This window comes from Notamacropus eugenii, chromosome 1, assembly GCF_028372415.1.
Source record: "Notamacropus eugenii isolate mMacEug1 chromosome 1, mMacEug1.pri_v2, whole genome shotgun sequence".
In the NCBI taxonomy this organism is placed as follows: Eukaryota; Metazoa; Chordata; class Mammalia; order Diprotodontia; family Macropodidae; genus Notamacropus; species Notamacropus eugenii.
The window spans coordinates 524730445-524742445 of NC_092872.1; the positions used below are offsets into that span (position 1 = coordinate 524730445).

At 41.1% G+C, this 12001-nt stretch overlaps 1 protein-coding gene across 8 annotated transcripts in view; it reads right to left on the bottom strand.

Annotated features, from left to right (window-relative positions):
• Window positions 1–12001, bottom strand: part of PTK2B (protein tyrosine kinase 2 beta) — a 166246-nt gene that overhangs the window by 46756 nt on the left and 107489 nt on the right. For all 8 annotated transcript variants that reach the window (XM_072633852.1, XM_072633858.1, XM_072633851.1 and 5 more), the window contains 2 exons: window positions 3477–3655; window positions 93–180 (listed from right to left, as the gene is read on the bottom strand). In XM_072633852.1, the coding sequence (XP_072489953.1) occupies window positions 93–180; window positions 3477–3655 (267 nt within the window). The remainder of the gene's footprint in view (window positions 1–92; window positions 181–3476; window positions 3656–12001) is intronic.

Consider the following 12001-nt stretch of genomic DNA (forward strand, 5'->3'; position numbering starts at 1 on the left):
ATTGGCTCCCTGCAAATGCTGGCTTCATCATGTCCTCCCACCTCTGCTCCCAAAGAAAGGACAAATGAGACTCAGGGTTCCCGAAGCCTCACCTGTTGGTAAAAGTAAAGCAGTGTGGTTCTATCTTCTTTCAGGGCCTCCATGAAGTCCTCGGGTAAGTAGCGGATCTGCAGGTCATACCTAAGGCAGAAAATTCAGAACCTCTGGTCTGGGGTGGGGCAGTTAGTGCCTGAAGGGGGTAAAGGGGCCAGCAGAGGAGGGGCATAGGCAGACAAGGAGCCTGGCATGCGGGGGGTCCTCCTTGGACTATGCTGGGCTTTCTCTGAATTCTTAACCGAAACCTGTTCCCTCCCAAGGAGACAACATAAGATGGTGGAAAGAGTGATGGATTTGGAATCAGAGGAACTGAGCTCAAAGCCCCTGTCTTCTACGTGTTAATGGTATGACTTTGGGCAAGTCATTCACTGCTTTGGACCTCAGTCTCCTCATCTATAAAATTATACTAGATGGCCTCTGAGGTACATCCCAGGGCTAGATTTATCATCCAGTGATCACTGGGGTGGGGCAGAGGGTATAAAATCACATACTCCAGGTTCTTGGATTCTGCTTTAGCACCTGCCCCATCACATGATGACTGCCTCTCTAACCACTAATAATAATAATAAATAATAATAACCAACATAAAGCACTTAACATTTCTCAAATCACTCTTCATACTCTACCTCATTTGAGCCTTACAATAACCGCATGATGCAGATGTTATAATATCATCACCTCCTCTTTACAGATGAACAGACTGAGGCTTAGTGAGATTAAGTGACTTGCTCATGGTCATCCATTTTGTGTCTCCAGCAAGATTTGAACATAGGTCTCCTCGCACCCTCTTCATGAAGTCATGTTGTCTCTGACAACTCCCTAATTATCTCTATCTTGAGCACCCTTCGAGAGTTCCAACAGAGTGCTTCTATAGCACTTCCCAACTGAGGAAGTTTCTGGATCACCAGCTTGGAGGCATTGTGGTACAGAGCGAAAAGCACTGGCTTTGGAATCAGAAGACTTAGGTTCAAATCCTGCTTCCGATGCTCACTAGCTGTGTGACCTTGGATAAGTTATTTAATCTCACTAGGCCTCAGTTTCCTCAATTACCAAATGAGGGTGTTGGACTGGATGGTTCTTGAATCTCTTTCAGAACAAAATCTATATTTTTAAGTCCCTATAAGCTCCATTAAGTGAGAATGGTAGGCTCATGGTGAGTCCAAGATAAGCTTTCCAGAACTCAGTGTAGGGGAACTATGGGAGGATATGAAGCTATGCCTCTGCTCAAATTCCCTAGAATCCTCTCTCTCACTTGACTAGGATGAACCTTGGCTATGAGACAAAGAACTCTCCCCTTATCGTTAATAGTTGGGGCCTTTCTAATGTTGGGAACTGGACGGATGGTCTCTGAAAGAGCTAATCTTGGACCTGGATGGAAGGAACCCAAAAGGTGTCTCTGAACAGGAAGAGGGACCTAGAGCTGGATTTAGGTGAAGCCTTCCAAGGCAGCAGGAAAACTAAAAATATAGCAGTGCCAGGAAAAAAAACTAGCTACATGGGAGTGGAGCTAGTTAGCTCAAGCAGTGGATGATGCCCCCATGGTTAGGACAGGACTATCTTAAGATGGGTTCTGAACTCTGAAACTCAACAAACTCCAAGTTTTATTTTATTATTATTACCTTTTTTAACTTTGGCAGAAAATAGAGTATTTTTAAAAACCTCACCTCTGTCTCTGATGGAGTAGAAAGTGGGGTATCAAGTAAGGAGAATTCAAGGGTATAACCCAGGAAGCTTGAACATGGACTGGTTACCATGGTAGAGAGTAGCATAAGGGCCTCATAGTAGCTTTGGTAAAGTACATTTTTTATTGTGAGGTTTTTTTTTGTTTGTTTGGTTTGGGACCAAGACTATGATTTCATTGGTATAAGGAACTCCCAGTGAGGAAACTCCCTGTACCAATGAAAACCAGTGACATCATCTTAGGGAGTACCTGGTATAATGAAAGATTAAATAATTAACCCAGGGTCACAAAGGTAACAATTATTTTTATGATAATGGCGAGCGTTTATGTGGTCCTTTAAGGCTAAGATAGTAACCTAGTGATATTTGCCAAGTGCTTTATATTCTGTCATCTCATTTGACGGAGTGGGTATGATACATATAGTATCAGGGACAGAACTTGTATCCAGATCTTATCCTAGGCATGAAATGGATAGATTAAATTGATATAGCAATGATTACAGATTTTGAGTTAGAAAGGATTTTCGGTCTGACATAGTGGTTAGAGTGTTAGACTTGGAATCAGGAAGTCCTGGATTCAAATTCTGCCTTAGACATTTACTGGATGAGTGATCCTGGATAAGATACTTAACCTCTGTTTCTCAATTTCCTCATCTGTAAGATAAGGACAACAACAGTAGCTACCTCCCAGGTTTATTGTCTGTGTTCATCCTTCGTTGCCGAAGAAGACCATGCCATTAGAGAACTCATGACATGACATGACTTGCACTTGACTTTGATTTGAGTGAGGGAGGGCTGTGCAGGTCACCAGCCTCACTTCTCCTCCAGAGGCATTTGAATCTAGTGACCAGATATTCATCAGGATGACTGGAGATGACCCAGGATGAAGCAGTTGGGGTTAAGTGACTTGCCCAAGGTCATATAGCTAGTGAGTGTCAAGTGTCTGAGATGAGATTTGAACTCAGGTCCTCCTGACTCCTGCACTGGTGCTCCATCCACTGTAGCACCAGGTTTGTTGTAAGGATTAAATGAATTAACATATACAAAGCTTTGAAGACTTTAAAGCACTATCTAAATTCTAGCTATTAATATAGAAATGCCAGCTATTAATAATGTCACTTAGGCAAATTTCTTCTCTTTTTAGTTGAGGAAAGTGAAGTCCAGAAGTCAAGTAATTTTCCTAGGATCACAGAGGAAATAAATGGCAGAGCCAGAATTTGAACCTAGGATTCTTTCTGATTCTGAGGTTAGGTCTCTGGAGAAGGAAGAATACCTCTGGACTAGGGCTTCCCAAACTGATCCTCTTTCTGTGGTGCAACTACTACTTAGGAGTCTCAGAGAAAGTACTGGGATGATGGAGAATTCCCTTGGCCTCCAGTCAGCCCACTCTATTACATTCTCTACTCTGCTGTTGTTTTGTCATTTTCAGTCATATCCTAATCTTCATTACTCTATTTGGAGTTTTCTTGGTAAAGAAACCAAAGTAGATTGCCATTTCCTTCTCCAGCTCATTTTACAGATTAGGAAACTGAGGCAAAGAGGGTTAAGTGTCTTGCCTAGTGTCATACACCTAGTAAGTGCCTGTGGCCAAATTTGAACGCATGAAGATGAGTCTTCCTGACTTTAGGCCCAGCACTCTGTGCACTGTAGTGCCATCTGGCTGCCCATTTTTACCCCATGGATTTGCTTCTCCCTCCTACCTCCATTCGGCTTCGACGTGTAGACACTCATACTTCTCCTGTACCTCTCCCACTGTCAGCTGCGGGTGCAACCAGTGGATCTCATCAGATTTCATGTGTTTCAGTCTCAGGCCATAGCACTCAGTCAGTTGGATATTGGGCCCAATCCTCCCACTTAACAGGATAGAAGTGATGATCTCCTAAAGAAGAGATGAGAGGGAGAATGTGAAACTGAGGGAAAGAAAGCAAGGATCATAGATTTAGGGCTCAATGAGAGGTCATCTAGTCCAATGGCCTCATTTTACAGAGGAGGAAACGGAGACCCCAGTGAAGTTAAGTGACATGTCCAATGTCACATAAGCAATAAGCCACAGAATCAGAATTTGAACTCAAGTCCTATGACTCTTTGCACTGTCCATAAGGGAGGGAACAGAAAGAAGAGGAAATATAAAGATAAGAAAGGATAACATGGGGAGGGGGGAAGGAAAGGGATTCATCAGTAAATTCCTGCAAGGGATTTAAATCAAAATGCCAAGTATCAATTGAATTCATATGATAATAAAAGGCATTTCCTTGAACACAGGAGAATAATAGGAAAGGAGAGTAGAATAGGGCAGGGATTGAAAGTGAAGCCTATTTGGCCTGAAGAGACCAAGTTCAGCTGAACTGGACATCATCATTGTGACAGAAGAGCTGATCTGGGAGTCACGAGACCTGGGTTCTGAAATAGGCAAGTCACCTATCTCCTTGGGCCTCAGTCTCCTTATCTGTAAACTGAAGGGCTTAAACTAGATGACTTCTAGGGTTTTTTCTAGCTCTCACATTCAGTGTCCTATGTCTTTGATTATGAGTTACTCCCAGTTCATATCTAATTGACTATTGTCCATCTCCCAACCCTGGGCATTTTTATTAATTATACCCCATGCTTGAATGCTTTCCTTTCTCATTTCCTCCTCTTGGCTTCCCTCAAAATCTTACTTTCTACAAGAAGTCTTTCTTGATCCTCCCTAATTCTAGTGGGTTCCTTGTATTAATTGCCTCCAATTTTTCCTATACAGAGCTTGTTTAGATGTAGCTGTTTGGATATTTTCTCCATTAGACTGTGAGATCTTTGAGGGCAGGGACTGTCTTTTACTTTTCTTTTTATCTCCAGCACTTTGCACAGTACCTGCCACATAGCAGATGCTTAAGAAAATATTTATTGACTGCCTGGGATGCCCTCCTGCCTCCTTTCTACCTGGGAGAATCCGTTGCTTCCTTCAAAGCATAGCTCAGGGATCAAATCTTATGCAAGTTCTCTCCAGATGCCCCTAGTTGTTAAATGTTCTTGCTTTCTTTTGAAATTACTTTGCATTATTTTGTGTATATTAGGTATATGCATGTACTTCACTGCATAATACTATATCCAAGGGATTGTGTAGCCAGCTCAAACCAGCCCCTGAGACGGGACTGGTAAATTTTCAGTGTGTGCATTTAACACCTTGGAAATCAACAAATGCTAAAAATAACAAAAAAGAAAGAAAGAGAGAGACAGAAGGAAAGGAAGGAAGGAAGGAAGGAAGGAAGGAAGGAAGGAAGGAAGGAAGGAAGGAAGGAAGGAAGGAAGGAAGGAAGAAACAAAGAAACAGAAAGAAACAAAGAAAGGAGGAAGGGAGAAAGGGAGGAAGGGAAGAAGGAAAAAGAAATCAACAAATGCTACAAATCATTGTTTTATTGTTTTGTTGACTGTCTAGATTTAAGAAAGTGATGGAGAAAAGTGATAATAATGCAAATTAGACTTAGAAGTATGTCCTGCTTTTCTGGAGAGTTAGCAGTTAAACATTTACCAGCACACCCCTTTACTATCTTCTCAGTAGAAGGAAAATTCCTTGAGGACACAGAGTCTGTTTTGTTTTTGTCTCTGTACCATTCCAACACTTAGGACAACGTCTGGTACACAAAAGGCACAAGATAGGTGCTTACTGAATGGAGTTCAAAAAGTACATGGTAGGTATTAGACAAGCGCTTAATATGATCTCTCCTTTTTCTGAATGTCTATAATGCTCAATAATAGCTAACATTTACGTAATGCTTTGTGATTTACAAAGTGCGTTTTATCTCTTTTGGTTCTGGAAATACTGTGAGATAGATGTTATTTTTATAGATCAAGAAACTGAAACTGAAAGAGCATAAATGACTTGTCCAAGATCACACAACTACTAGGTGTCTAAGAAAGGATTGGAACTCAGATCTTTCTGATTTCAAGTCCAACACACTATCTACTGTACCGCCTAGCTGCCTATAATACTTTGTTTGCATCTCACATTCTGCCTTTTATCATCAATACTTACTAATTCTATTACTTTACTTCTACTACTAGACTGTGAGCTCCATTATGGAGACCAGCCCTATTCATCTTTGTACTCCTACAGTCTACAGTATAACGCTCTGCCCATAGTAGGTACTCAACTCATTTGTTCACAAATGAATGAGCCAATTAAATGGGTATAGACTAAGTGTGAAAAGTAGCGTTCCTCAATGGAGAAAAAGAACATCAACAGGGAGTCAGGAATCTAGGATTCTAGTGTTGTCTCCATCACTGACTGGTAAGTAAGTCACTTTCTTCATTCCCTGCTTTAGTTTACTTGTTTGTGACCAGTTTTTCCTAATAATAACTGTTATCTATCTATCTGATCTACCTATCTAATCCACCTACCTATCTAATCTATCTATCTCAGTTTAGGGGTTAAAAAGCACTTTAAAAATACTCTAAACTTCCCTTCAATCTGTTAGGTAGGGACTCATTCCTATTTTATAGATTCATATGGATAACACTGTGCTAATTTCAATCAGCCATAGAATATTATAGAGTCTCTTAGATGAGGTCCATAACCATCCTAACCATCCATACAAGAAAAACTGAGAGCATGAAAAATGCCTCTTGTTCAGATTATGACAAGCAAATATACAGACAACCTACAGAACCCACTCATATTTATGGAGTCCCACATGCTTGGGTTGCTAGATGGAAAGAGAAAGAGAAAGAGATACACACATATATATATACAGACATATGTGTATGCATTATATATAGACATATATGCACATAGAAATGTATGCATATACAAATTTATGCATGTAGATGTACCCATATATATGTGTATGAATACATATATATACACATATACATACACGTACATACACCATACACACATACATACATACATATACACCCACATAAATATATGGGACAGCTAGGTGCCCCAGTGGATAGAGCATTAGATTTGGAATCAGGAAGACTCATCTTCATGAGTTCAAATCAGGCCTCAGACACTAACTAGTTGTGTGACCCTCGACAAGTCACTTAATGCTGTTTGCCTGTTTCCTCATCTATAAAATGAGCTGAAGAAGAAAATGACAAACCATTCCAGTATCATTGCCAAGAAAACTCCTTATGGGGTCATGACGTCAGACATGACTTGAAACAACTCAATAACAATAAAACGTATATACATATATATGCATATGTGGGTACGTGCAATCTACATGTAGACATGTACACCTATATACAATGCATATAGATATATGCATATATCATACACATACACATATATACACATACATCAATATCTATATTTGTTTGTTTATGTGGCAGACATTGCAAATAGACAATGAATTCAAAGAGATGGTTCATTTCTTTTTCCATATACTGTTTCAAATCTGGCTAGCCAGGGCAACCAACTCTGAAATACCAGCAATGGGAGTTTATCTGGAGACCATTTGGCTGCTGATGGTGTGACTGTACCACCACCTGGTGGGCAAGTCATGCACTATATCCTCTTCGAAGGACCATAGCTTTCTAGTTGGAAAGGACTTTAGAGATCATCAACTAATTAACTAATTGATTAATCAATTGGTTGAAAGCCTGCTTTTCTGTAGGTTTGTAGAAAGTTGAAAAATATCTAGGTCTAGAGCAGAACTGCTATGGAAGTATCTCAGGTGTCACCTGAGACACCAACCAAGTGTATACTGAGGGCACACCACAGTTATCAAAATAATAATAACTGACATGTATATAGCGTTTTAAAGTTTTCAGAGCACTTTATAGGCATTATCTCATTTGATCCACCTAACAAGCCCAGGAAGTAGATGTTAGCATTATCCTCATTTTACAAATGAAAAGAGGCTAAGGGATTTGTCTGTGGTTGTATATCTGTTAAGTGAGGTAAGAGTGAAATTCAGTTCTTCTTGACTTCAAGTACAGTGTTCTACCAGGATACTACACAGAGGATGCTGATGGCACGATCTATATAATCATCAAGTTCACCACCCTAATTTTTAAAAGGAGGGAAACTGACTTGCTTAGATTTAGTTAGTGGTCAGGGTCATTACTCAATCTCCTTAAACTGCCTATGTGCCTATGTGCCTATGCCTAAATGACTTCTCCTAGTGCTTAGCAAAGTACGGGGCATATAGTTGGTGCTTAATAAATGCTTGTTCACTGACTGATCCTTCCACAAGTAGGAAATCTTACAAATTGCAATGGACACTGGAAAATATCAACAGCAGACCCAAGGAGCCTACAGAGACAATACCAAGCAGGGGGGTTAAACAGGTTGTGACCTCTGAAGTCAATTCCACCTTTGGTTCTAATTTATTCTAATTTAACTAAATTCAACAAGTATTTATTTAGTGCATACCATATACCAGGCACCATGCTAAGCAGGCACTGGAGACACAAAAAGAGATTCCATTCTTCTAGGGGCTTCTATACAGTTAAGTAAGTACAAGGTCATTTGAGGAAGGAGAAAACACTAAGAGGATAAAGAAGAGGGCTCTTCAGATGAGTCTCTTTCTTTTGTTTTGTTTTTCAATTATTTATTTTATTTTGCTTTTGTGAGGCAATCAGGGTGAAGTGACTTGCCCAGAGTCACACAGTAAGTGTCAAATGTTTGAGGTGAGATCTGAACTCAGGTTATCCTGAGTCCAGGGCTGGTGTTCTACCCGCTAGCTGCCCCACCTAGCACCAGCTAGCTGCCCCACTTTGAATGTCTTAAAGAGAGATAAGCCTTATAAGAGCTAGAAGTAAAAAGAGAGGGTGTTCTAGGCAGATGGAGTCACCTGTGCAAAAACACAATGGTGGACAATAGAATGTTTGAGGAACAGTAAACAGGCCAGTTTAAAGGGAAATGGAAGGGAACAATCATTTATTAGGCACCTACTATGTGCCAGGCACTCTGCTAAGTATTTTATAAATATTATATCATTATCCAGTTTAGCTGGAGAAGATATTGCAGGGAAGGGTCTAATATGAAATAAGTTTGGGAAAGTACTCTGGAGTCAGACTGTTGTAATATTAATGTAAGGTTAATGGGGGTGGAAGGGGAAAGTTAAAGATCTTACCTGTCCACTAATAGGCCTCAATACCTTTTGTTAATTTCTATTGAGGTATTGGGTCAGAGGGTTGTACCTTCAAGGTCTGAAAAGTATATAAATACTCTAAGGTGAGTTTTTACTTTGGGGCTTACTCATTGGAAGTGTTTTTTTGGCCAGATAAAACTCTGGGTAGCTGCTAAGGAGCCCCCCAGCTTTGAAAACCTAGATGTTGAAAACCTCTGGTAACTATGTATGTATGGTTACACGGTTGCATCTGTCTGTTTATCTGTGATGTATGTATTACTTACTGTCAGACAGTTGGAAGCCCTGTCTGTTGTTCTTTATTTCTCTGCTTGTATTTGATTAAAGTGATTGTTGACCCCTCAAAAGTTGCTTTACTTTTAGAAAAGCAGATCTAAGAATTTGTACAGCAGGCCCTCCTGTGAATGCCAGGGTCCTCACTGTTACAACTATTAAAGGTTTTAAACTTCTAATTGAAGAGTTGATATTTTATCCAGGGGAAATAGGGAGCCAATGAAGCTTGTTAAGCAGGGGAGTGATAGAGTCAGACCTGTACTTTAGGAAGATGCTAGGGGTTGTTGTATGGAGGATGAATTGGAGAAGGGGGAACCTAGAACCAGGTCACTCCTGAAGTATTTTAGGCAAGAGATGATGGGGGACTAAACTGGGATATTGGACATATGAATGAGAGAAGGGGACAGATGTGAAAGATGTTGAGTACTACTTTCCATTTTCATAATGCAATTTTGGGTGTTTCACACCCATATCTTGGTCAGAGTCATGTGGTAGATAGAAGAAGGCCAGTCTTAAAGTCAGGAAAACCAAGGTTCAAGTCCTACCTAGGACACATAATGACCCTGTGTCTTGGTCATTTTACTTCCATCCTAAGACCTACAGGCAACTCTCCAAAACTATATGTTGGAGAAAAAGTGTCCATCTGCATTGGTACAGGGAGGTCCCTACCCTGATAAATGCTCAGGTCTAAAACAAAGGGCAATTTCCCATAGGCTCACAAATTCATAAATCTACAGCTAGCATTTATTTATATGGTATCTTAAGATTAGCAAAGCACATTATATACATTATCTCATTTGTTCCTTACCACAACCCTGGGAAGTAAGGACTAGCATTATCCCCATTTTATAGATGAGAAAAATGAGGCAGAGAGGTTAAATGCTTTGACCAGGATCATGCAGCTAAGAGGAATCTGAAGCAAGATTCAGTCAAGTCATCCTAACTCCAAGTCCAGTGCTCTACCCAAAGTACCACCTACTGCCTCATAGGCTACCCAATCCAACCTCCTTGTGTGACATAATAATAACAAACATTTACACAGCTCTAAAGGTTTATAAAGGCTTTACATGCATTATATGACTTGTAGATGAAAACTCCCAAGTGTATTATCTCCCCTATTAGAATGTGGGCTCCTTGAGAGCTGGAGATTGACTCCACTTTTCTATTTGTCTCTCTAGTGCTTAGCATGAGTGCTTTGTCTATAGTATATATATATAATAAATACTTTTTAATTCATTCATTGATCACTTCATTTGATAGTCACAGTAGTCTGACAAGGTAGGTATTATTATTACCTCAGTTTCACAGACAAGGAAATTGAGGCTCAACGAGTCTAAGTGGCTTGCCCAAAGTCTCAGAGCAAACAACAAATGTCTGTGGTGGTACTAGAACCCAAGGATCTCTGAAGTCTACTCCAGGACTCCACTTACTGTATAGTAAGCACATACTATGCTATGGAGGAGGAGGCAAATGGGGGAAGAAAGAGGGGAAGAGAGGGGGAAAGAGAAGTGGAAGAGACAGGGAAGAGGAGGAAGAGAAGGGGGAGATGGAGATGGATGGGGAAAGAGAAGAGAAAGAGAGAGAAAAAGGAAGGAGAGAGGGGGAAGAGATGGGAAAGAGAAGAGGAGACAGAGGGAAGAAAGGAGGGAAGAGAAGGGGGAAGCAGAAGAAGGAAAGGGGAGAAAGAAGTGGGGAAAGAGGAGGAAGAAAGGAGGGAAAGAGGGGAGAGAGAGGGGAGACAATGGGAGAGAGAGAGAGGGAGGGAGAAAGGGGGAAAGAAAGAGAACACGCTAACAATCAACAAATAATTAATTAGGCACCAGCATTTTAAACCAGTGTCATCCCATTTGGTATAAGGATCTGCAGCTTGTTTCTTTATAATCAAGGAGAAAGGGTGGGGGAGATCCTAATGGGGGAGTGGGGATTCAAGAGATCCATCGGGGAGGAGTGTTGGACAAACTTGGCAAGACTCAGAGACATTCCTGGTACAGAGTGTTCAGACTGATAAGGGACAGACGTGGAAGCTGTAAACAGAGACCAAGTGAAAAAATGGAGAGTGCTTATGGCTTAATCAAAGAAGGCCGGGGGTGGGGGATGGGGAGCAAGATATTTCTGTTGACCCAGGGCCTGGGTTTGATCTTACAGTGGACAAAAAGGGGAACTGCCATTTTCTGGAGTAAAGCTTCTTGTGGCCAAGATGTGAGGAGTCTGAAGTGTGTACGTGTGTGTTGGGGGGGTGTATGTGTGCATGTGTGCATGCGTGGGTGGGTCTGGGTGTGGGTATGTGTATATGTGAGTGTGTAGGTGTAGGGGTATGTGTGTGTGTGGGGGGGGGGGGGGGGGGGGTTAAGCAGGGGCCTGGCCTTTTGGCACAAAAACCACAGGAAATCAGACAACTGTGTCTGAAAAGGACCCATAAAGTGAAGAGGAAGAGTGTCCAGGCCAGAGAATCAGACCCAAATGACACAGAAGCTGGGAAGGTGGGCCTGGCCAGAGAGAAAATCATAGTACTAGGAGGCAGGATTCCTGGATTCCCAGCTCCCCCAGGCTGCCTCATTTCAGAGTGTGTGTGTGTGTGTGTGTGTGTGTGTGTGTGTGTGTGTGTGTGTGTGTGTGTGTGTGTGTGTGTGTGATACATAGATCATTCTCAAAAACTGAGCAAGAGAAGTCCACTTTATTGCCTGTAAAATTAGGGGTTGGATTCACTAGAAGATCCCTGCCAGTTCTAAACTTTTGATTTGGACCTTTACTATGGTTCTACATTGGTCAATCAGCACATCAGTCGGGAAGAATTTATTAAGCACTATTATGTGCTGAAGACATAAAGAAAAGTAAATAACAATCCCCATTTTCATGAAGCTTACAGTCAAAGGGAA